At 49.8% G+C, this 25,967-nt stretch overlaps 1 protein-coding gene across 2 annotated transcripts in view; it reads left to right on the forward strand.

Moving 5' to 3' along the window:
- Positions 1 to 25,967, forward strand: part of ntn4 (netrin 4) — a 91,442-nt gene that overhangs the window by 33,525 nt on the left and 31,950 nt on the right. For both annotated transcript variants that reach the window (XM_068004631.1, XM_068004630.1), the window contains exon 3: positions 16,557 to 16,832. In XM_068004631.1, the coding sequence (XP_067860732.1) occupies positions 16,557 to 16,832 (276 nt within the window). The remainder of the gene's footprint in view (positions 1 to 16,556; positions 16,833 to 25,967) is intronic.

The following is a 25,967-nucleotide window of genomic DNA, read 5'->3' on the forward strand; positions in this document are numbered from 1 at the left end:
CCCACCCTGATTCTCCCCTGCCTCGTCCAGGGATACTGATGCAAATTAATAGAAACAGGAGGAGGCCATTCAGCCCCTCGAGCCTATACCGCCATTCAATCAGATCATGGCTGATCTGTACCTCAACCCTACTAACCCATCTTTGCTCCATATCCTTTGATACCCTTACCCAACAAAAATCTATCGACCTCAGTTTTGAAAGCTCCAATTGTCCCTCAGCCTCAACAGCCTTTTGGGGAGAAAGTTCCAGATTTCCACTCCCCTTTGTGTGAAAAAGTGCTTTCCCATTTCACTCCTGAACAGCCTAGCTCTAATTTTAAGATTGTGCCCCCTTGTTCTGGATTCCCCCACCACAGGAAATAGTTTCTCTGTATCTACCCTATCGAATCTCTTTATTATTTTAAACACCTTGATCAGATCATCCCTCAATCTTCTACATTCAAGAGGATACAAGACAACCTTCCCTCATAATATAATCCTCAAGCCCCAGTATCATTCTGGTGAATCTGTGCTGCACCCCTTCCAAAGCCAATATATCCTTCCTGAGGTGCGGTGCCCCTGAACTGGAAGCAGAATTCCAGACGGACTCTGACCAAGGCTCTGTTCAACTGAAATATCACAAATTGTCGCACACCTAGAGCTGTCTCAGATTAGTCAACACCACAGGTCAAAATTGGGGCCCTCCTGATCTGGACGAGTTAGCTCCTTGCTCCCCTCGCCGGTTGACCTAGTGGGAGAGTTCTCTTCAACCTTTTAAAACATTTCTTTCACTTTCTTAAGCCATATCCTCCTTTTGCGTGACAGCAATTACACTCGGAAAATAAGGCTGGATTTTGCGAGACCTGTCGTCAGTGAAAGGGATCAAGAGCTTTGTTTCGCTCTCTGCCTTTTTGCTTGTTACAAAAAGAATTAAAAGAAAGGCTCGCATTTATATAGCGTCTTTCATGACCTCAGGACATCCCAAAATGCTTTACAGGCAATGAAGTTCTTTTGAAGTGTAGTCACTGTTGTAATATAGGAAATGCGGCAGTCAATTTGCGCACAGCAAGATCCCACAAATGTGATAACGACCAGATAATCTATTCTTAGTGATGTTGGTTGAGGAATAAATATTGGCCTGGACACCGGGGAGAACTCCCCTGCTCTTCTTTGAATAGTGGCCGTTGGATCTTTTACTCCCTCAGTACTGCACTGGAGTGTCAGCCTGGATTATAGGCTCAAATCTCTGGAGTGGGACTTAAACCCACCGACCTTACCAGTGGAAACAGAGCTGAGAGTGCTACCTTTTTTTTAGGGTGCCTCATTACAGTCATTACAGGCTACAGATACAGTACATTGCGTTACATCCATTTATTATTTTACATTCTGCCCGAGGGGGGGGGTTTCCCTGATTCCAGCTCCTCGCTATACAATGGCGGGAGGGCTTTAAACGGTGGTTGAGAGTGCGACCAGGGAACCAAGGCTGACATCGAGACTGCACTGTCCCTTTTCAACATTGAACCTATATGCTCTCCTTTGTTTGAGGAAACCTGCTCTTGAAGCAGTCTAACATGTAGCCAATGTTCACCTGCTGCTGACTTGGTAAACAGGAAACCCTTTAAATTCCAAGTATTTCATTTGTTTCTGCAAATCTCTTTTATCTGGGGTTATCTAGGGTTTTTTTTACTTTTTAATTTTACTTGGTGGACTTTGGCATAAATTTACATAGACTCTTAGAATCATACAGCACAGAAAGAGGCCATTCAGCCCATCGTGCCTGTGCCGGCTCTTTGAAAGAACTATCCAATCAGTCCCACTCCCCTGCTCTTTCCCCATAGCCCTGCAAATTTTTCCTTTTCAAGTATTTATCCAATTCCCTTTTGAAAGTTATTATTGAATCTGCTTCCTCCACCCTTTCAGGCAGTGCATTCCAGATCGTAACAACTCGCTGCGTAAAAATAATTCTCCTCATCTCCCCTCTGGTTCCTTTGCCAATTATCTTAAATCTGTGCCCTTCTGCCACTGGAAACAGTAACTCCTTATTCACTCTATCAAAACCCTTCATAATTTTGAACGCCTCTATTAAATCTCCCCTTAACCTTCTCTGTTCTAAGGAGAACAATCTCAGCTTTTCCAGTCTGTTCATATAACTGAAGACCCTCATCCCTGGTACCATTCTAGTAAATCTCCTCTGTACCCTCTCTAAGGCCTAGACATCCTTCCTAAAGTGTGGTGCCCAGAATTGGACACAATACTCCACAATACATGCCAGGTTCAATCAGTTTGCACAATGTTCACACAGCACAGATGGGTACAGAGTCTGCAGGCCTGGGCAGCATTGTGCAAGAGAAGGTCACTGTGCGTCCGTGGGGAACAGAAATGAACAAGTCCTACACTGGCTCATTCTCCCCTCCCACACCGACAATTTACAGGGTTTATATTTTACTAATCAATCTCCCATGGTCATGACCCAGTGCAGTCTTCAGGTGAAGTGGGGTTAGAGGAATGGGGATAATTGGACCCATCCAGTCCCCATTTTAAAGTCCTGTATTGTGTTCTTATTTTCATATTTCTATTGTACATTCCTCTGTCTACATTTATAATGGAAATTGCCTATGTAAACTTGTCACACTGTAATTACACCGTCCCGCCAGTGGTGGTGCCAGTTTCCATTATAAATGTGGACATAGAAATTTGTAACGGAAAGTTGACAGAAAACTTGCATTTAAGATTTCTAACAGATTATAGATATGACACATGCTGTTCTGATCTGTACAGTGATCTAATATTCTGTCACACTCAGCACTACCCGATGTGGATCATTCTCTACCTCAATGCTGCAGGAACTTAAACTGACCATGGCTGTGTCTTCTGTCTAAGTTAAAATCTTGTTGTTTTCATGACTTAAACAGCAATTAAACAGCTAGAGCAAGCCCTACTCTTAACAGAATGGATAAACACAGGAATTACAAGCCTGTAATCTAACTGAGGGATTCACCTCATAGTCAAATCATGATGTAAAGCTTCAGTGGTTTATATTCATTAACTGCAGTAACTGACTCTCAGACCTCTGTCAGCAGTTGTGATGAGCACATATCATTTTCTCTTCTTTTTCCCAATATTCTCCTCTTTCCTCTCCTGCTGCCCAGTGGGTTCTGTGCTAGGGGCACTGGTCACTGTCCGGTAACTTACCCGCGTTGGCCATTCGCCAAGTGTGAGCCTAGTTAGAGAAAGCTGCCAGGGGTCACAGCTGATGTTGTGATCAGTGGGCACCCACACACTCTGCCTTTTGTACTGGGCATCGCTGGATAACGAGGAGGAAGCAGGAAACAGGAGCAGGGAGCAGGGAGCAGCAATCAGGAAACAGGAGCAGGGAGCAGTAATCAGGAAACAGGAGCAGGGAGCAGTAATCAGGAAACAGGAGCAGGGAGCAGCAATCAGGAAACAGGAGCAGGGAGCAGTAATCAGGAAACAGGAGCAGGGAGCAGCAATCAGGAAACAGGAGCAGGGAGCAGTAATCAGGAAACAGGAGCAGGGAGCAGGGAGCAGCAATCAGGAAACAGGAACAGGGAGCAGTAATCAGGAGCAGGGAGCAGGGAGCAGCAATCAGGAAACAGGAGCAGGGAGCAGTAATCAGGAAACAGGAGCAGGGAGCAGGAAACAGGAGCAGGGAGCAGTAATCAGGAAACAGGAGCAGGGAGCAGGAAACAGGAACAGGGAGCAGTAATCAGGAGCAGGGAGCAGGGAGCAGCAATCAGGAAACAGGAGCAGGGAGCAGTAATCAGGAAACAGGAGCAGGGAGCAGGAAACAGGAACAGGGAGCAGTAATCAGGAGCAGGGAGCAGGGAGCAGCAATCAGGAAACAGGAGCAGGGAGCAGTAATCAGGAAACAGGAGCAGGGAGCAGGAAACAGGAGCAGGGAGCAGTAATCAGGAAACAGGAGCAGGGAGCAGGGAGCAGCAATCAGGAAACAGGAGCAGGGAGCAGTAATCAGGAGCAGGGAGCAGGGAGCAGCAATCAGGAAACAGGAGCAGGGAGCAGCAATCAGGAAACAGGAGCAGGGAGCAGGGAGCAGCAATCAGGAAACAGGAGCAGGGAGCAGCAATCAGGAAACAGGAGCAGGGAGCAGGAAACAGGAGCAGGGAGCAGTAATCAGGAAACAGGAGCAGGGATCAGGAAACAGGAGCAGGGAGCAGGAAACAGGAGCAGGGAGCAGGGAGCAGGAAACAGGAGCAGGGAGCAGGGAGCAGGAGCAGGGAGCAGGGAGCAGGAGCAGGGAGCAGTAATCAGGAAACAGAAGCAGGGAGCAGTAATCAGGAAACAGGAGCAGGGAGCAGTAATCAGGAAACAGGAGCAGGGAGCAGTAATCAGGAAACAGGAGCAGGGAGCAGTAATCAGGAAACAGGAGCAGGGAGCAGGAGCAGGGAGCAGTAATCAGGAAACAGGAGCAGGGAGCAGTAATCAGGGAGCAGTAATCAGGGAGCAGGAGCAGGGAGCAGTAATCAGGAAGCAGGAGCAGGGAGCAGTAATCAGGAAGCAGGAGCAGGAAGCGGGGATCCTCGGCTAATTGTTTCTTTTCCTGAGCGCTGAGGTTAAATATAACAGAGATCAAATAATTCAGAAAGAAATCTTTTTTATTCATTCATGGGATGTGGGTGTCGCTGGCGAGGCTGGCATTTATTGCCCATCCCTAATTGCCCTTGAGAAGGTGGTGGTGAGCCGCCTTCTTGAACCGCTGCAGTCCGTGTGTTGACGGTTCTCCCACAGTGCTGTTAGGAAGGGAGTTCCAGGATTTTGACCCAGCGATGATGAAGGAACGGCGATATATTTCCAAGTCGGGATGGTGTGTGACTTGGAGGGGAACGTGCAGGTGGTGTTGTTCCCATGTGCCTGCTGCCCTTGTCCTTCTAGGTGGTAGAGGTCGCGGGTTTGGGAGGTGCTGTCGAAGAAGCCTTGGCGAGTTGCTGCAGTGCATCCTGTGGATGGTGCACACTGCAGCCACGGTGCGCCGGTGGTGAAGGGAGTGAATGTATAGGGTGGTGGATGGGGTGCCAATCAAGCGGGCTGCTTTGTCCTGGATGGTGTCGAGCTTCTTGAGTGTTGGTGGAACTGCACTCATCCAGGCAAATGGAGAGTATTCCATCACACTCCTGACTTGTGCCTTCTTGCTTTCTGTGGCTCAGTGTCGTACTTAGATAGTCCGCTGCCAGTAACGGTTCCCTTTTGATAATAGATTGAGAAATATTCATTGCTTGATACTCATTTTACTTCAAAATGTTTTGATATGCTGCTCTGAATTGATATGAAAATTAAAATTCATCTATAATAATCTTCAAAAGGGAGCAACTTTCTCAGTAAAGTGTCGGGTGCAGTCAGGCTGTGTTCCTCACACCATCTGGACACCCGAGGGACCTAGGATTAAAGTTTTTACAAATATAAAGAAACATTAAGTAGTTGATATGAAAACAGTTCAGGAAAATGTTTACACAACAGCATCAACTGAACAGTCAGTGTGACGCCCTCTGCATCTTAACACACACACAGCAGATGTGAATGATTGAACGCACTTTGTGTGACTTTTTATTGGAAATACATTGATCCTCCATGTGAATCCTCAGTCTGCTGATTAAAACTTGCATTCATAATTCTCTTCCACATCTTCGAATCCCTCCATGACCTCACCCTTCCCTATCTCTGTAACCTCCTCCAGCCCTACAACCCTCTGAGATCTCTGCGTTCCTCCAACTCTGACCTCTTGTGCATCGTCCTTTTTCCCGTGCCTTCAGCTGTATAGGGCCTAAACTCTGGAAATCCCCCCTAAACCTCTCCACCCTCCACCTCTCTCTCCTCCTTTAAGACACTCCTTAAAACCTACCTCTTTGACCAAGCTTTTGGTCACCTCTCCTAATGTCTCCTTCTTTGGCTCGGTGTCAATTTTTGTCTGATTACGCTCCCGTGAATCACCTTGGGACGTTTTACTACATTAAAGGCGCTATATAAATGCAAGATATTGTTATAAAGCGCCATTAATGTAGAAACCATCCCCTGGTGCTTTGGAGCAGAAATAGGTGCCAGAAGACTTAGGGACAGTGACAAAAGCATAATTGGAGAGACGGGTTCTTAGAAGGGTTTTAAAGGCAGGATTAGAGAGATAACAAGGCAGAGAGGGCTCGGGGGGAGCTCCAGTGTGTAGGGTCGAGACGGCTGAAGGCTGTGCCACCGATACTGGAGTAAGGTTTGGGGGGTAGGGAATGGACATGAGCCCAGAGACAGAGGACAGGGTCTGGGATGTAATGATGGGGTTAGCGTGAGGCGGAGAAGGATCTGTAAATCAGGATGAGAATTCGATACATTGAGGGACAGGGAATTAACAGGATTGAAGGGTGAGCAGGGCAGGATGTGGGCAGGGGAGTTTTGACTGTGAAGGTCGCAAGGGAGGCGCTGGATAAGTGAGGCCAGGAGGTAACCGCAGCAACGATGGGCGCGAGGCAAGGGTGGGGGAGGCAAGGGTGGGGGTGGGGCAGGGTTGGGGGAGGCAAGGGTGGGGGTGGGGCAGGGGTGGGGGGGGCAAAGGTGGGGGCGGGGCAAGGGTGGGGAAAGGCAAAGGTGGGGGTGGGGCAAGAGTGGGGAAAGGCAAAGGTGGGGGTGGGGCAAGGGTGGGAGTGGGGCAGTGGTGGGGGTGGGGCAGGGGTGGGGCGGGGCAGGGGTGGGGGGGCAAGGGTGGGGGCGGGGCAGGGGTGGGGTGGGGCAGGGGTGGGGGCGAGTGATGATGCAGAAGAGGAAATGAACACCTTCAGCAAGTGTAAACAATTTTACAACAGCAAGTTATAGTCCAACAATTTTATTTGAAATTCACAAGCTTTCGGAGGCTTCCTCCTTCCTCAGGTGAATGTTGTGGAAATGAAATCCTCGAACCTCTCGCATTTATAAATCACAGAACAATGCCTGGTGATTACAGACAGTGTTTTCAACTGCCCGTTGCCAAGGCAATCAGTGTGCAGACAGACAGGTGTTACCTACAGATCCCCCGAATATACAAACCACCAAAAAAAAAGGAGAGAGAGGCAGAAACATCGAAAAGACAGCAAATGACCCGTTGTATTAAAAACAGATAACATTTGTTCGCTGGTGGGGTTACGTGTAGCGTGACATGAACCCAAGATCCCGGTTGAGGCCGTCCTCATGGGTGCGGAACTTGGCTATCAATTTCTGCTCGACGATTTTGCGTTGTCGTGTGTCTCGAAGGCCGCCTTGGAGAATGCTTACCCGAAGGTCGGTGGCTGAATGTCCTTGACTGCTGAAGTGTTCCCCGACTGGGAGGGAACCCTCCTGTCTGGCGATTGTTGCGCGGTGTCCGTTCATCCGTTGTCGCAGTGTCTGCATGGTCTCGCCAATGTACCATGCTCTGGGGCATCCTTTCCTGCAACGTATGAGGTAGACAACGTTGGCCGAGTCACAGGAGTATGAACCATGCACCTGGTGGGTGGTGTCCTCTCGTGTGATGGTGGTATCTGTGTCGATGATCTGGCATGTCTTGCAGAGGTTGCCGTGGCAGGGTTGTGTGGTGTCGTGGACGCTGTTCTCCTGAAAGCTGGGTAATTTGCTGCGAACGATGGTCTGTTTGAGGTTGGGTGGCTGTTTAAAGGCGAGTAGTGGAGGTGTGGGGATGGCCATAGCGAGGTGTTTGTCCTCATTGATGACATGTTGAAGGCTGCGGAGAACATGGCGTAGTTTCTCCGCTCCGGGGAAGTACTGGACGACGAAGGGTACTCTGTTGGTTGCGTCCCGTGTTAGTCTTCTGAGGAGGTCTATGCGATTTTTCGCTGTGGCCCGTCGGAACTGTCGATCGATGAGTCGAGCGTCATATCCCGTTCTTACTAGGGCGTCTTTCAGCGTCTGTAGGTGTCCATCGCGTTCCTCCTCGTCTGAGCAGTCCCTGTGTATTCGCAGGGCCTGTCCATAGGGGATGGCCTCTTTGACGTGGTTAGGGTGGAAGCTGGAAAAGTGGAGCATCGTGAGGTTGTCCGTGGGCTTGCGGTAGAGTGAGGTGCTGAGGTGCCCGTCTTTAATGGAGATTCGTGTGTCCAAGAAAGAAACTGATTCTGAGGAGTAGTCCATGGTGAGCTTGATGGTGGGATGGAACTTGTTAATGTTATCGTGTAGTCTCTTTACTGATTCTTCGCCGTGGGTCCATAGAAAGAAAATGTCGTCGATGTATCTGGTGTATAGCGTTGGTTGGAGGTCCTGTGCAGTGAAGAAGTCCTGCTCGAACTTGTGCATGAAAATGTTGGACACCGCGCAACAATCGCCAGACAGGAGGGTTCCCTCCCAGTCGGGGAACACTTCAGCAGTCAGGGACATTCAGCTACCGACCTTCGGGTAAGGATACTCCAAGGCGGCCTTCGAGACACACGACAACGCAAAATCGTCGAGCAGAAATTGATAGCCAAGTTCCGCACCCATGAGGACGGCCTCAACCGGGATCTTGGGTTCATGTCACGCTACACGTTACCCCACCAGCGAACAAATGTTATCTGTTTTTAATACAACGGGTCAATTGCTGTCTTTTCGATGTTTCTGCCTCTCTCTCTTTTTTTGGTGGTTTGTATATTCGGGGGATCTGTAGGTAACACCTGTCTGTCTGCACACTGATTGCCTTGGCAACGGGCAGTTGAAAACACTGTCTGTAATCACCAGGTATTGTTCTGTGATTTATAAATGCAAAGGGTTCGAGGATTTCATTTCCACAACATTCACCTGAGGAAGGAGGAAGCCTCCGAAAGCTTGTGAATTTCAAATAAAATTGTTGGACTATAACTTGGTGTTGTAAAATTGTTTACAATTGTCAACCCCAGTCCATCACCGGCATCTCCACACCTTTAGCAAGGGATAAGGTGTGTATTTGAAGCTCAAACAAGAGATTGAATTTACAGTGGGTGGGGTAGGGTGGTGGTCATGTAGTAATCCAGAGGCCTGGAACATGAATTTAAATCCCACCACAGCAGTTTGTGAATTTTGAATTTAATTTAATAAATCTGGAAATAAAAAGCTGATATCAGTAAAAGTGACCATGAAATGTCGGATTGTCGTCAGAACATTAGAAACAGGACTCGGCCGTCCAGCTCCGCGGACCCTCTCCACCTCTTAATTAAGCTTAAATTCTGATGACCCCACCCCCCCCGAGGCTACAGATCACAGCCCTCGAACCCCTTCCCGACTCAGAAACCAGGAGCCAGAACTCCCCCCAAGACATGAATTAGCAGCCACCACCTCCCCACCCAGCGGAGGGATAATCCCCCTTCTCCCTTTGCCTCTGCTCCCTCACTCCCATGCCCCTTCCTCTCTTTCCCTCCACTCCTTCCCTCCCTTCCCCATTCCTCCTTTCCTTCCCCTCCTCTCTCCCACTCACTGCTACTTTCCCCTCTTTTGCCCCCTCCCCCTCTTCTACTCTCCCATCCCCTTCCCACCTCTCCCCTACTCCTCCTCCTCTCTTCCTCTCTCCCTCTCCTCTTTCCTCCTCCCTTCCTCCACTCTGCTTCTCCTCTTCTCCCATCCCGATCCCCTCTCCTCCTCCTCCTCACTCCACCTTTCTTTTGCCTCTGATCCCTCCCTTCTCTCCCTCCTATCACCTCCTTTTCCCTCCCCTCCTTTCCTCCTCACCTCCTTTACTCATCTCCCCTCCTCCTCCCCTCCCTTCTCCTCTTCCCCTCTCCTCTCTCTCCTCCTCTTATCTTCTCTCCCTCTCCTTTCCTCTCTCTCCTCATCCAATCCCTCCGCCTGCTCCCCCTCTCCCTCTCCTTCCCTCCGCCACCTTGGTTCAATTATCTGCAACTTTGCTCACCCTGTAAAGTGCCCTTGATCTTAACTCCATGTGCAATGTCAAGGGAGATGGAATTGGCTTTATTTTGTGTGATGTTCTCCCCTCTTTCACCTGAGCATCCACTTTCATTTGGCTCTTCCCCATCAGAGAACAGGTCCAGCCCCACTCTCCGTTACGAAGTGTAGAACCAATTGGCTAAACCTGTTTGGGGATTCTGCCCCACCTAGCAAGGCGCAGGTTTTGAAAGTGCCCACAGAAAGACAAGGGCATGGAGTTGATCTTGTCTTCATGTTGTCATCTCGACGAAAGGAAATAAAATCTCGTCAGTTAAAAAGAAAATCACCGAGTTACCCCGAAAGGTGGAGGTAAATCCGAGGTGGAACCTCAGGCATTGACGATGCAAGGTGGAATTTCTGGTGCACACATGGTTCTTGCACCAGTGTTTGTCGAAAGAATTTCACACTCACTGAGCACCAACAGGTAAACTTTACCCAGAGTTTAGTGTCTTTGATCCAGATTTTAGAAGCTGCATTTTGGTGAGTCTTTGACACTGGCTGTTTCCGAGGCACTGGGTTGTTTAGCCTTAGGAGGTGGGTGATGGAGGGAGAATTATGGGTCAGTCAGTGTCTGCACCCCCGCAGTGTAAGAGCATCTAACGTGTGCCAATATCTACCAGTGAGTGACTGGATGGGGGCGAGTCTGTTGATCGGACTGCCCCTAAAATGTCGTGTAGTGAGCAGTTAAAGGGCAGCAGTGGGAGAGGCTCCACAGTGGTTTGGTTTCTCATTCTGTCAGTGGGACATAGAACATGGGACAGACCATGAAGGGAAGGAGCGAGGGGTGGAGAGGGGGGAGAGGGTGGAGAGGGGAGAGGAAAGAAGAGGAAAGGGGAGGGGGATAGAGGGGAAAGAGGGGGGAAGAAAATAATAAATACTTTACAAAAGCAAAGCAGAGTGTCAGCTTGACTTAAGATAGCAATCTACCCTCTGAGTTAGACGTTCGTGGGTTTAAGCCCTGATCCAGGATTTAAGCATATAATCCATGCTGACACTCCAGTGTAGTACTGAGGGAGTGTAGTACTGAGGGAGTGTAGTACTGAGGGACAGTACTGAGGGAGTGTAGTACTGAGGGACAGTACTGAGGGAGTGTAGGACTGAGGGAGTGTAGGACTGAGGGAGTGTAGTACTGAGGGAGTGTAGTACTGAGGGACAGTACTGAGGGACAGTACTGAGGGAGTGTAGTACTGAGGGAGTGTAGTACTGAGGGAGTGCAGGACTGAGGGAGTGTAGTACTGAGGGAGTGTAGTACTGAGGGAGTGTAGTACTGAGGGAGTGTGGTACTGAGGGAGTGTGGTACTGAGGGAGTGTGGTACTGAGGGAGTGTAGTACTGAGAGAGTGTAGTACTGAGGGAGTGTAGTACTGAGGGAGTGTAGGACTGAGGGAGTGCAATACTGAGGGAGTGTAGTACTGAGGGAGTGTAGTACTGAGGGAGTGTAGTACTGAGGGAGTGTGGTACTGAGGGAGTGTAGTACTGAGGGAGTGCAGTACTGAGGGACAGTACTGAGGGAGTGTAGTACTGAGGGACAGTACTGAGGGAGTGCAGGACTGAGGGAGTGTAGTACTGGGGGAGTGTAGGACTGAGGGAGTGTAGTACTGAGGGAGTGTAGGACTGAGGGAGTGTAGGACTGAGGGAGTGTAGTACTGGGGGAGTGTAGGACTGAGGGAGTGTAGTACTGAGGGAGTGTAGTACTGAGGGAGTGTAGTACTGGGGGAGTGTAGGACTGAGGGAGTGTAGTACTGAGGGAGTGTAGTACTGAGGGAGTGTAGGACTGAGGGAGTGTAGGACTGAGGGAGTGTAGTACTGAGGGAGTGTAGGACTGAGGGAGTGTAGGACTGAGTGAGTGTAGGACTGAGGGAGTGTAGGACTGAGGGAGTGTAGTACTGAGGGAGTGTAGGACTGAGGGAGTGTAGTACTGAGGGAGTGTAGGACTGAGGGAGTGTAGGACTGAGGGAGTGTAGTACTGAGGGAGTGTAGTACTGAGGGAGTGTAGGACTGAGGGAGTGTAGGACTGAGGGAGTGTAGGACTGAGGGAGTGTAGTACTGAGGGAGTGTAGGACTGAGGGAGTGTAGGACTGAGGGAGTGTAGTACTGAGGGAGTGTAGTACTGGGGGAGTGTAGGACTGAGGGAGTGTAGTACTGAGGGAGTGTAGGACTGAGGGAGTGTAGGACTGAGGGAGTGTAGTACTGAGGGAGTGTAGGACTGAGGGAGTGTAGGACTGAGGGAGTGTAGTACTGAGGGAGTGTAGTACTGAGGGAGTGTAGGACTGAGGGAGTGTAGTACTGAGGGAGTGTAGGACTGAGGGAGTGTAGGACTGAGGGAGTGTAGTACTGAGGGAGTGTAGTACTGAGGGAGTGTAGGACTGAGGGAGTGTAGGACTGAGGGAGTGTAGTACTGAGGGAGTGTAGGACTGAGGGAGTGTAGTACTGAGGGAGTGTAGTACTGAGGGAGTGTAGGACTGAGGGAGTGTAGTACTGAGGGAGTGTAGGACTGAGGGAGTGTAGTACTGAGGGAGTGTAGGACTGAGGGAGTGTAGGACTGAGGGAGTGTAGTACTGAGGGAGTGTAGTACTGAGGGAGTGTAGGACTGAGGGAGTGTAGTACTGAGGGAGTGTAGTACTGAGGGAGTGTAGGACTGAGGGAGTGTAGGACTGAGGGAGTGTAGTACTGAGGGAGTGTAGGACTGAGGGAGTGTAGTACTGAGGGAGTGTAGTACTGAGGGAGTGTAGGACTGAGGGAGTGTAGGACTGAGGGAGTGTAGTACTGAGGGAGTGTAGGACTGAGGGAGTGTAGTACTGAGGGAGTGTAGGACTGAGGGAGTGTAGTACTGAGGGAGTGTAGGACTGAGGGAGTGTAGTACTGAGGGAGTGTAGGACTGAGGGAGTGTAGGACTGAGGGAGTGTAGTACTGAGGGAGTGTAGTACTGAGGGAGTGTAGTACTGAGGGAGTGTAGTACTGAGGGAGTGTAGGACTGAGGGAGTGTAGTACTGAGGGAGTGTAGGACTGAGGGAGTGTAGTACTGAGGGAGTGTAGTACTGAGGGAGTGTAGTACTGAGGGAGTGTAGGACTGAGGGAGTGTAGTACTGAGGGAGTGTAGGACTGAGGGAGTGTAGTACTGAGGGAGTGTAGGACTGAGGGAGTGTAGGACTGAGGGAGTGTAGGACTGAGGGAGTGTAGTACTGAGGGAGTGTAGGACTGAGGGAGTGTAGTACTGAGGGAGTGTAGGACTGAGGGAGTGTAGTACTGAGGGAGTGTAGGACTGAGGGAGTGTAGGACTGAGGGAGTGTAGTACTGAGGGAGTGTAGGACTGAGGGAGTGTAGTACTGAGGGAGTGTAGTACTGAGGGAGTGTAGGACTGAGGGAGTGTAGGACTGAGGGAGTGTAGTACTGAGGGAGTGTAGGACTGAGGGAGTGTAGTACTGAGGGAGTGTAGTACTGAGGGAGTGTAGTACTGAGGGAGTGTAGTACTGAGGGAGTGTAGTACTGAGGGAGTGTAGTACTGAGGGAGTGTAGGACTGAGGGAGTGTAGGACTGAGGGAGTGTAGGACTGAGGGAGTGTAGGACTGAGGGAGTGTAGTACTGAGGGAGTGTAGGACTGAGGGAGTGTAGTACTGAGGGAGTGTAGTACTGAGGGAGTGTAGTACTGAGGGAGTGTAGGACTGAGGGAGTGTAGTACTGAGGGAGTGTAGGACTGAGGGAGTGTAGTACTGAGGGAGTGTAGTACTGAGGGAGTGCAGTACTGAGGGAGTGTAGGACTGAGGGAGTGTAGTACTGAGGGAGTGTAGTACTGAGGGAGTGTAGTACTGAGGGAGTGTGGTACTGAGGGAGTGTGGTACTGAGGGAGTGTAGTACTGAGAGAGTGTAGTACTGAGGGAGTGTAGTACTGAGGGAGTGTAGGACTGAGGGAGTGCAATGCTGAGGGAGTGTAGTACTGAGGGAGTGTAGTACTGAGGGAGTGTAGTACTGAGGGAGTGTGGTACTGAGGGAGTGTAGTACTGAGGGAGTGCAGTACTGAGGGACAGTACTGAGGGAGTGTAGTACTGAGGGACAGTACTGAGGGAGTGCAGGACTGAGGGAGTGCAGGACTGAGGGAGTGTAGTACTGAGGGAGTGTAGTACTGGGGGAGTGTAGGACTGAGGGAGTGTAGTACTGAGGGAGTGTAGTACTGAGGGAGTGTAGTACTGAGGGAGTGTAGGACTGAGGGAGTGTAGTACTGAGGGAGTGTAGTACTGAGGGAGTGTAGTACTGAGGGAGTGTAGGACTGAGGGAGTGTAGGACTGAGGGAGTGTAGGACTGAGGGAGTGTAGTACTGGGGGAGTGTAGGACTGAGGGAGTGTAGTACTGAGGGAGTGTAGTACTGAGGGAGTGTAGTACTGGGGGAGTGTAGGACTGAGGGAGTGTGGTACTGAGGGAGTGTAGGACTGAGGGAGTGTAGTACTGAGGGAGTGTAGGACTGAGGGAGTGTAGGACTGAGGGAGTGTAGTACTGAGGAAGTGTAGGACTGAGGGAGTGTAGGACTGAGTGAGTGTAGGACTGAGGGAGTATAGTACTGAGGGAGTGTAGGACTGAGGGAGTGTAGTACTGAGGGAGTGTAGGACTGAGGGAGTGTAGGACTGAGGGAGTGTAGTACTGAGGGAGTGTAGGACTGAGGGAGTGTAGGACTGAGGGAGTGTAGTACTGAGGGAGTGTAGGACTGAGGGAGTGTAGGACTGAGGGAGTGTAGTACTGAGGGAGTGTAGTACTGGGGGAGTGTAGGACTGAGGGAGTGTAGTACTGAGGGAGTGTAGGACTGAGGGAGTGTAGTACTGAGGGAGTGTAGTACTGAGGGAGTGTCGGACTGAGGGAGTGTAGGACTGAGGGAGTGTAGTACTGAGGGAGTGTAGGACTGAGGGAGTGTAGTACTGAGGGAGTGTAGTACTGAGGGAGTGTAGTACTGAGGGAGTGTAGGACTGAGGGAGTGTAGTACTGGGGGAGTGTAGGACTGAGGGAGTGTAGTACTGAGGGAGTGTAGGACTGAGGGAGTGTAGTACTGAGGGAGTGTAGTACTGAGGGAGTGTAGGACTGAGGGAGTGTAGTACTGAGGGAGTGTAGTACTGAGGGAGTGTAGGACTGAGGGAGTGTAGTACTGAGGGAGTGTAGGACTGAGGGAGTGTAGGACTGAGGGAGTGTAGTACTGAGGGAGTGTAGGACTGAGGGAGTGTAGTACTGAGGGAGTGTAGGACTGAGGGAGTGTAGTACTGAGGGAGTGTAGTACTGAGGGAGTGTAGGACTGAGGGAGTGTAGTACTGAGGGAGTGTAGGACTGAGGGAGTGTAGGACTGAGGGAGTGTGGTACTGAGGGAGTGTAGTACTGAGGGAGTGTAGTACTGAGGGAGTGTAGTACTGAGGGAGTGTAGGACTGAGGGAGTGTAGTACTGAGGGAGTGTAGTACTGAGGGAGTGTAGTACTGAGGGAGTGTAGGACTGAGGGAGTGTAGTACTGAGGGAGTGTAGGACTGAGGGAGTGTAGTACTGAGGGAGTGTAGGACTGAGGGAGTGTAGGACTGAGGGAGTGTAGGACTGAGGGAGTGTAGGACTGAGGGAGTGTAGGACTGAGGGAGTGTAGGACTGAGGGAGTGTAGGACTGAGGGAGTGTAGGACTGAGGGAGTGTAGTACTGAGGGAGTGTAGTACTGAGGGAGTGTAGTACTGAGGGAGTGTAGGACTGAGGGAGTGTAGTACTGAGGGAGTGTAGTACTGAGGGAGTGTAGGACTGAGGGAGTGTAGGACTGAGGGAGTGTAGTACTGAGGGAGTGTAGTACTGAGGGAGTGTAGTACTGAGGGAGTGTAGGACTGAGGGAGTGTAGTACTGAGGGAGTGTAGTACTGAGGGAGTGTAGGACTGAGGGAGTGTAGTACTGAGGGAGTGTAGTACTGAGGGAGTGTAGTACTGAGGGAGTGTAGTACTGAGGGAGTGCTGCAACTTCTGCCAGTGTCTCTGCCACTCTTCAGCTGGTTGCTAGGAGGCATCGAGAGTTGCAATGACTGAGTCAGTTCCCACTTTTATTCGCTCCCTCTGGAGAAGAGCCTCATCTCCATCCAGTGGCTCCCTGCAACAACCCACTTAAAATGTCGTGTTCAAATCCCTCCATGGCCTCCCCCTCCCTATCTCTGTAACCTCCTCCAGCCCTACAACCCTCCAAGAACTCTGCGCTCCTCCAACTCTGACCTCTTGCGCATCCCCCACTTCCTTCACTCCACCATTGGCGGCCGTGCCTTCAGCCACCTAGGCCTTAAGCTCCGGAATTCCCTCCCTAAACCTCTCGGCCTCTCCGCCTCTCCTCCTTTAAGACACTCCTTAGAACCTACCTCTTTGACCAAGTTTTTGGTCATCTGTCCATATATCTCCTTATGTGGTTCAGTGTCAATTTCTGTTTGAGTACATTGCAGAGAAGAGCCGTGGGTCGTTTTACTACATTAAAGCCGCAATATAAATGCAAATTGTTGTTCAACTCAGTGTTTGGGGAATGTGGAGTTTTCCAGGTCTTTGTTCAAAACTAACTCTCTTACTGATTTTAATATGTCTGCTTCATTCCAACCTGATCACCCTGGAATAATCTGACCTTTGACCAACAGGCTGCTGTGAGCTTGTATTCAGTTAAAAAGTGGACCTGATTTCAGTCCCTGTCATCTGACATTTTTTGTGCTTCTCCTCTTTGAACAGGTTATATTCCGTGCCCTCTCTCCGCCGCATTCTATAGACGACCCATACAGCGTTCAAGCTCAGGACCTGCTGAAAGTCACCAACATCCGCGTGGGACTGATTAAGCGGCAGCTGTGCCCCTGCCCGGGCCGAGCGGCCAGCCTCAAACCCCGGCGATTTGCGCACTACGGAGTCTACGATTTCATCGTGAAGGGGAGCTGCTTCTGTAATGGGCACGCGGAGCAGTGCGAGCCGGCCGAGGGATTCAGGCCAGCGAGGGGCGGGGCTCTGAATGTGGTATGTATGCTCACCGTTACACCGCAGAGAGTCTGTACACATCAGGTGACCATCTCGGGATCGGAGAGGTGGTAGTTACTAGTAATGTGGTTAACGCAGCAATTTCTGATGTGCTTTGATTTTCGTCCTGCCTACAGACTCACAATAGATCCCTTTATTCACCGTGCTGCTACAGGTTTAAAGAAAGAACTTGCATTTTATATAACACGTTTCATGCCCCCAGGACACCCCAAAGTACTTTACAGCCAATGAGTTACTTTTACATAGAATTTACAGCACAGAAACAGGCCATTTTTACCCAACTGGTCTACACCAGTGTTTATGCTCCAGACAAGCCTCCTTTCTCCCTCATGTACTTATCTAGCTTCCCCTTAAATGCATCCATGCTATTCACCACAACTACTCTTGTAGTAGCGAGTCCCACATTCTCACCACTCTCTGAGTAAAGAATTTCCTCCTGAATTCCTTTTTGGATCAATTAGTGACTATCTTATCTTTATGGCTCCTACTTTTGGTCCCCCCCACAAGTGGAAACATCTTCTCCAAGTCTATCCTATTGAACCTCTTCATAATTTTAAAGACCTCTATCAGGTCACCCCTCAGCCTTCTCTTTTCTAGAGAGAAGAGTCCCAGCATTTAGTCTTTCCTGATGGTTATAAACTCTCAGTTCTGATAGGGTAGATAGAGAGAAACTATTTCTGCTAATTGGGGTGTCTAGGACTAGGGGACATAGCCTAAAAATTAGAGCCAGGACTTTCAGGAGTGAAGTTAGGAAACACTTCTACACACAAAGGGTGGTGGAAGTTTGGAACTCTCCTCCGCAAATGGTAGTTGTTAATTTTAAATCTGAGATTGATAGATTTTTGTTAACCAAAGGTATTAAGGGATATGGGGATTAAGGGATATTGGACTAAGGTGGGTATATGGAGTTAGGTCACAGATCAGCCATGATTTCATTGGATGGAGGAACAGGCTCGATGGGCTAAATGGCCTTCTCCTGTTCCTATGTTCCGATGGTATCATCCTGGCAAACTAGTTGTTGTAATATCGGCAGCTAATTTGAGCACAGCAAGGTCCCACAACCAGTGAAAGAAATGACCTGTTAATGATTGTGGTGTTAGTTGGGGGAGGAATGTTGGCCAAGGTCCTGCTCATCTTTGGATAGTGCCACAGGATCTCTACCATCCTCAGGCCTCAGGTTAATACCTCCTGTGAAAGACGGCACCTCCGACAATGCAGCACTGCCTCAGTATTGCACTGGTGTGTCAGGCTCGATTATGGTAAGAATCATACTCCCACACACCAACACGGATCTGCCCCGCTAAATGTAATGTAAATACCCGTACTGAGAAGACCCAGGCTTATTTCATTGAAAGTTATTGCTGAAAGGCTTTCAGTAAAAAAAATCTCCAGCTTGCAGAAAATAATAATTCATGTCCTACCTTTCATCCGTTGTGTTTTGTTCATTTGTCAATTGATCCTCTTTTGAAAATCCCGCCTCGTCCCCACGCCCACCCCACCAACACCCCCACCCCACCTCGTCCCCACCCCCACCCCACCTCGTCCCCACCCCCACCCCACCTCGTCCCCACCCCCACCCCACCTCGTCCCCACCCCCACCCCACCTCGTCCCCACCCCCACCCCACCTCGTCCCCACCCCCACCCCACCTCGTCCCCACCCCCACCTCACCAACACCCCCATCCCACCCCCACCCCATCTCACCAACGCCCCCATCCCACCCCCACTCCACCTCATCCCCACCCCCATCCCACCCCCACCCCATCTCACCAACGCCCCCATCCCACCCCCACCCCACCTCATCCCCACCCCCATCCCACCCCCACCCCACCTCATCCCCACCCCCACCCCATCTCACCAACGCCCCCATCCCACCCCCACCCCATCTCATCCCCACCCCCACCCCATCTCATCCCCACCCCACCCCACCTCATCCCCACCCCCACCCCACCTTGTCCCCAACTCCACCCCACCTCGTCCCCACCCCCACGCCCATCTCACCAACACCCCCACCCCACCCCCAATCCACCTCGTCCCCACCTCGTCCCCACCTCATCCCCACCCCACCTCATCCCCACCCCCACCCCACCTCGTCCCCACCCCCACCCCATCTCATCCCCACCTCGTCCCCACCTCGTCCCCACCCCCACCCCACCTCGTCCCCACCCCCACCCCACCTCATCCCCACTCTCACCCCACCTCATCCCCACCCCCACCCCACCACGTCCCCACCCCCACCCCATCTCATCCCCACCTCGTCCCCACCTCATCCCCACCCCCACCCCATCTCATCCCCACCCCCAATCCACCTCGTCCCCACTCCCACCCCACCCCATCTCGTCCCCACTCCCACCCCATCTCGTCCCCACCCCCAATCCACCTCGTCCCCACCCCCACCCCATCTCATCCCCAACCCCAATCCACCTCATCCCCACCTCGTCCCCACCCCATCCTACCTCGTCCCCACCCCCCATCCCCACCCCATCCCACCTCGTCCCCTCCCCCACCCCACCTTGTCCCCACCCCCATCCCCACCCCATCCCACCTCATCCCCACCCCCACCCCACCTTGTCCCCACCCCCATCCCCATCCCATCCCACCTCATCCCCACCCCATCCTACCTCGTCCCCACCCCCACCCCACCTTGTCCCCAACTCCACCCCACCTCGCCCCCACCCCCACGCCCATCTCGCCAACACACCCATCACACCCCCACCCCACCTCGTTCCCATCCCCATCCCATCCCCACCCCCACCTTGCCCACCTTCCCCCCACATCTCCACTAATGGCCTCTCTCCACAGTCTCTCACAGTCACTAATGGCCCCTAGGAGAACACCTCAGAACCCCCCAGTACAGCACTTCATTGGATCATGGCTCAGTCAATTGGCAATGTGCCAGGATGAGCGGAACATTTGCGGCTTTAGAACTGGAAACGAAACAATTAGAGGGAAAATTCCACATCTGCGGTTACAGTGTCATCGGCAGTCAGAGCTCTGGTTTATAATGGGTGTGGAACAGAAACGGTTGAAAATTCCCCGCTGTGTGATATCAGGGGTGATGGGCTCAGGGAACAGGTCCAGAAGGAGACAAGGCAATGGCACACGGGACAACTGCCTGACTTGACCTTCCACAGATGGTGCAACCAGCACTGAAAGATTTTCATTTATGCAGCTTCTCCTGTCTCTCAAAAAAGGTTCTCAAAGTGCTTCACAGGATTACTTTGAAAGGCAATGGCTGTCGTTATGTAGGCAAATGTGGAAGCCATTGTGTGCACAGCAGGATCCCTCAAACAGCGACGAGATAAATGCTGTGTTAGTCCAATGGTGGTGGTGTTGGTTGAGGGGAGAAGTGTTGGCCAGGACACCAGGAGATCTCCGTAGTGCAGCGGGATCTTTAATGTTCATCTAAACCACCCCATCAGACAGCCGGGCTTGAGTTTACCATCTCATCTAACAATGGCGCACTCCCTCAGTACCTCACGGGCTGCCAGCTTAGACTACACACTCAAATTCTGGAGAGTACCACCAAGAGAGTCAAGTGGACGCAGGATGAGCCTAATCTAAGTTATCAACAGCATCTAACATCAACAACATTTTATATACATATAACTGGTACCATCCTCAAAACCAATGAGCTGCTTCAACACTGCCTTTCAATTAAATCCAGGACCAGTATTTAAATATTCCTAGGAGTTCATGGCATTGAGGTAGATTGCTGTCCTTTCACCTCTTGGACCAGCATTCAGAAAGAAAAGAAAGACTTGCATTTATATAGTGCCTTTCACAACCTCAAAACATCCCTAAGCGCTTTACAGCCAATGAAGTACTTTTGAAGTGTAGTCATTGTTGTAATGTAGGGAAACGGGGCAGCCAATTTGTGCACAGCAAGATCCCACAAACAGCAATGTGGTAATGACCAGATAATCTGTTTAAGTGATGTTGGTTGAGGGATAAATATTGACCAGGACACCGGGGAGAACTCCCCTGCTCTTCTTTGAATAGTGCAATGGGATCTTTTACACCCTCTTGAGAGGGCCGATGGGGCCTCGGTTTAATGTCTCATCTGAAAGACAGCACTTCAGACGGTGCAGCACTCCCTCAGTACTGCACTGAAGTGTCAGCCTGGATTATGTGCTCAAGTCTCAGGAGTGAAGCTTGAACCCATGATCTCCTGACTTAGAGGCGAGAGTGCTACCCCTGAGCCATGGCTGACTTCCATGCTCAGAATGACAGGATGAAAATGTCTTCTCTATCCCAGACTTAAAGGTCTTAGGTGAGGTGAGCTTGGGCCGTCTTAGCCAAGTTCATAGCATAGCTCATAAATCAGAGCTGTCCATAGTTTAACACAAGCTGCCTTTAAATTGTCAACTTCCCCTCATAGAGACCACAAAGTTGGCAAGTGTTGGCAGTAAAAGTCAGATTGATGCAGTGGGGAACCAGTTAAGGGTATGTTGCTGGGGAAGAGGAGAAGGAGCTTTACAATGCAGCTAACATATGCTACAACGACCTGGACATACATGAGGGTCCCAAAAGCTGAGACAAAATTCTAGTTCCAAGCAACAACTTCCCTCGCTGTGATGAGCGCAAAAATGAAAAATTTCTAATTTGCTCTCAGCTCTGGACAGGACCAAGATGGCTGCTCATTCACTTCTAAGTCAAGAAAAAGACACTCATTGGCAGACCCATTGCATGTATCAGCTGAATAGCTCTCTTCTGTCTTTGATACCCAACATGGAGGATAGGCAGCAGACCACCATCCAGGGGAGGAATTTAGAGATTTGTTTCATTCATTCCCAAGGTGTGGGCGTCACTGGCAAGGCCCGAATTTATTGTCCATTCATAGCTGCATTAAAAATCAACCATGTAGTGCGGGACTGGAGTCATATATAGGCCAGACAGGATAGAGGTAGCAGGATCCCTTCCCTAAAGGTCATTAGTGAACCAGTTGGGATTTTATGACTGTCCCATAACTTCATGGTCATTTTATCTGGTGCCAGCCTTCAGATTCCCAGATTTAATTAATTTTCCCAATTTGCCACAGTAAGATTTGAACTGCCAACGTCTGGGTTGTGATTTCAGTGACGTAACCAATAGGCAACTGTACCTTATTTCCCCAAAGAAGTAGGAGAACCATTAAGGATATTTCCCATCTCCAAACGGTATTTTGTGGGGAGCGGTGGGGGTACTTTGGACTGAAGCTCCTTCTTTGCCACAGTGGCATCTTCCTGTATTAGGGATGTTGGATAAAGAAAACATTTCTCTTTTGGAGAGCCCTATGAATACCGCAAAGAGGGAAAAATGTAAAATAAATGCAACAATATATTAAGTGTAATCAGAATGAGTGCAGATTACAGTTCTGTACACCCAAAAAACCTACCCTAGGGGCCGGTGCCATCTCAGAACGGATTCAGAACATTTGAACTGATGGATCTGACTGTGAATTAACTATTACATAGAATTACACAGAAATTACAACACAGATGGGGAATCAGGAAATGGCAGATGCGTTAAACAAATATTTTGTATCTGTCTTCACAGTGGAAGGCACAAAAAGGATACCAGAAATAGTGGGGAACCAAGGGGTAAATGAGAGTGAGGACCTTAAAACAATTACTATCACTAGAGAAAAAGTACTGGACAAACTAATGGGACTAAAAACCGACAAATCCCTGGACCTGATGGCCTACATCCTAGGGTTCTAAAAGATGTGGCTGCAGGGATAATGGATACATTGGTTATGATCTTCCAAAATTCCCTATATTTTGTACTGGTCGCAGTGCACTGGAAGGTAGCAAATGTAACCCCGCTATTCAAGAAGGGAGGGAGAGAGAAAACAGGGAACTACAGGCCAGTTAGCCTGACCTTGGTCGTCGGGAAAATGCTGGAATCCGTTATTAAGGAAGTGGTAACAGGGCACTTAGAACATCGTAATATGATTAGGCAGAGTCAACATGGTTTTATGAAAGGGAAATCATGTTTGACAAATTTATTAGAGTTTTTTGAGGATGTAACTAGCAGGGTAGATAAAGGGGAACCAGTGGATGTAGTATATTTGGATTTTCAAAAGGCATTCGATAAGGTGCCACATAAAAGGTTGTTAGACAAGATAAGGGCTCATGGGGTTGGGGGTAATATATTAGCATGGATAGAGGATTGGTTAACGGACAGAAAACAGAGAGTAGGGATAAATGGGTCATTCTCAGGTTGGCAGGCTGTAACTAGTGGGGTGCCGCAAGGATCGGTGCTTGGGCCTCAGCTATTTACATATATATTAATGACTTAGACGAAGGGACCGAGTGTAATGTATCCAAGTTTGCTGACAATACAAAGCTAGGTTGGAAAGTAAGTTGTGAGGAGGACACAGAAGGCGCTAAATTGGGCAGTGTAGCGCCCGTTGTTTTGGCGTGACACAGTTTCTCTGACATCCAAGATGGCGTCTTGGATGCGCACGCATGTTTCCAGCGTGACGTGCGCCGGACACCACCTTGGTATAGGAGTTAGCGCAGGCGCAGATAACGAACGCTGGAATCATGTAAAGTAGGGAGAAAATGGCTTCAATCAGTGTAAAACGCTGATTTAAAGTGATAGACACCATTTTGGGACTTAATGCTCAACTCAACGCACAGTCTTAACCCCGACCATCTGAACGTGTCTCAGAGTGCCTGGAGGACCCCCCACCAGCACTATTTAAAGGGACCATGCAGGATTTACAGGTTAGTGGCTGGATTATTGCTTCTGGCTGCCCAGACATTTGTAACTGTTTTTGGAGGTCTCCTAGACTTCAATACTAGGACACGGGGACATAGCCTAACATTTAGAGCCAGGACATGCAGGAGTGAAGTTAGGAAATTCTTCTACACGCAAAGGGTGGGAGACGTTTGGAACGCTCTTCTGCAGACGGCAGTTGATGCTAGCTCACTTGTGAATGTTAAATCTGAGATTGATAGATTTCTGTGAACCAAGGGTATTAAGGGATATGGGGCTAAGACGGGTACATGGAGTTAGGTCACAGGTCCACCCTGATCTCATTGAATGGCGGAACAGGCTCGAGGGGCGAAATGCCACTGCCACTTGCTGCCTCTTGATATGCGCCACCTTCTCCTGCAAGAAAGCGGGACGTGTGCCTGGGTGATGTGCCTGTCATGGTTGAATAGCTGCCAGTGTGTGTGGCCTGTCAGTTGTGGGTGGCTGGCTTGAAACAGTGGTAATGTGTGAGGGTGAGAGGAAGCATCTGATTGGAAGAGTTGAGTACTGATGGAAAGAGTTTGTTGGTATGTGGGTGATGGGGGTGTAGTGTGTGGTGCAGTTGGTAGGAGACACCACTTGACAGTTGACCTCACTCACCTTGACCACTCATGACAAAGCATTGAACTTCTTCCTGCACTGCATCCATGTTCATGATGCTGTGAGCCTGGCATTGACTTCAACCCCCACTGCCTCCCACTGCCTTTTGGGTATATGTCTGGAGGGCCTCTTGCCCCCCCACCCCCTCCCCCCGCTGCAGATATAGGATGTCCCTCCTTCTGTCCACCTCTTGCTCCAAGGTCTCTAGTGCACACACTCTCTCAGGCCTGGTACCAACTCAGACCGGCAGATTGGTGAGGTCTGGTGTGCAGATTGGAGGATGTGGGATTTAGTAGTGCGCAACCTTTATTCAATGTTTTAACATAACTCATCAGTGTGTAAACATAGTGACGGGACCTGTGTCTGTGTTTTACGTGTGCAATGTCTGATCTCCGTTCAGACTCCGTGCAGACAGTGGACTGTTATTTTCAGCAAATAACAGTTACCAGCTACCTTTAAGAAATTTCTAAGAAACACCCTCCCTTTAAGAGAATGGGCTCCCCCTGCTGGTGGAAGGTACGAATTGCATTGATTCCAAGTTCAAGGCCCAGAATGGAACGCTGATTGCAGGTTAGGCCACCCAAAACCCGCGCCCTGCCTGCGCAGGGGTCATTGGCGCAGGTTAATGGCGCATCACGCTACCCACGCCCAAAAATGGCCCTTATCCAATTTTTTTTTGTCCTCAGTGAGTCTGCAAAGGGATATAGACAGATTAAGTGAGTGGGCAAGAAGATGGCAGATGGAGTATAATGTGAGGAAATGTGAGGTCATTCACTTTGGTAGGAAGAATAGAAAAACAGAATATTTTTTAAATGGTGAGAAACTATTAAATGTTGGTGTTCAGAGAGATTTGGGTATCCTTGTACACAAAATACAAAAGATTAGCATACAGGTACAGCAAGCAATTAGGAAAGCAAATGGCATGTTGGCCTTTATTGCAAGGGGGTTGGAGTACAAGAGTAAGGAAGTTTTATTACAGTTGTACAGGGCTTTAGTGAGACCACATCTGTAGTACTGTGTACAGTTTTGGTCTCCTTATCTAAGGAAGGATATACTTGCCTTGGAGGCGGTGCAACAAAGGTTCACTAGATTGATTCCTGGGATGAGAGGGTTGTCCTATGGGGAGAGATTGAGTAGAATGGGCCTATACTCCCTGGAGTTTAGAAGAATGAGAGGTGATCTCATTGAAACATAAGATTCTGAGGGAGCTTGACAGAGTAGATGCTGAGAGATTGTTTCTCCTGGCTGGAGAGTCGCAGGATAAGGGTCAGCCATTCAAGACTGAAATGAGGAGTAATTTCTTCACTCAGAGGGTTGTGAATCTTTGGAATTCTCTACCCCAGAAGGCTGTGGATGCTGAGTCGTTGAGTATATTCAAGGCTGAGATCGATAGATTTTTGGACTCTAGGGGAATCAGGGATATGGGGATTGGGTGGGAAAGTGGAGTTGAGGTCGAAGATCAGTCATGATCTTATTGAATGATGGAACAGGCTCGAGGGGCCATATGGCCTACTCCTGCTCCTATTTCTTATGATCTTATATTCTTAGATACAGGCCATTCAGCCCATCCAGTCCATGCTGGTGTTTATCCACCAAACGAGCAGTAATCCTGATCCCGTGTGCTCACTCCATTATCACCCGTAACTCCTCCTTGTTAACATGTACTACCTTCCAACATCAGCCTTCTTCTTTACAATGTGATGGAAAAACAACTATAAAATGACAAGAAACCACTTGCTTTACCTCCCTGATAATCACTGGAGTTTAGTAA

This window comes from Heptranchias perlo, chromosome 24 (genome assembly GCF_035084215.1).
Source record: "Heptranchias perlo isolate sHepPer1 chromosome 24, sHepPer1.hap1, whole genome shotgun sequence".
Lineage (NCBI taxonomy): Eukaryota > Metazoa > Chordata > Chondrichthyes > Hexanchiformes > Hexanchidae > Heptranchias > Heptranchias perlo.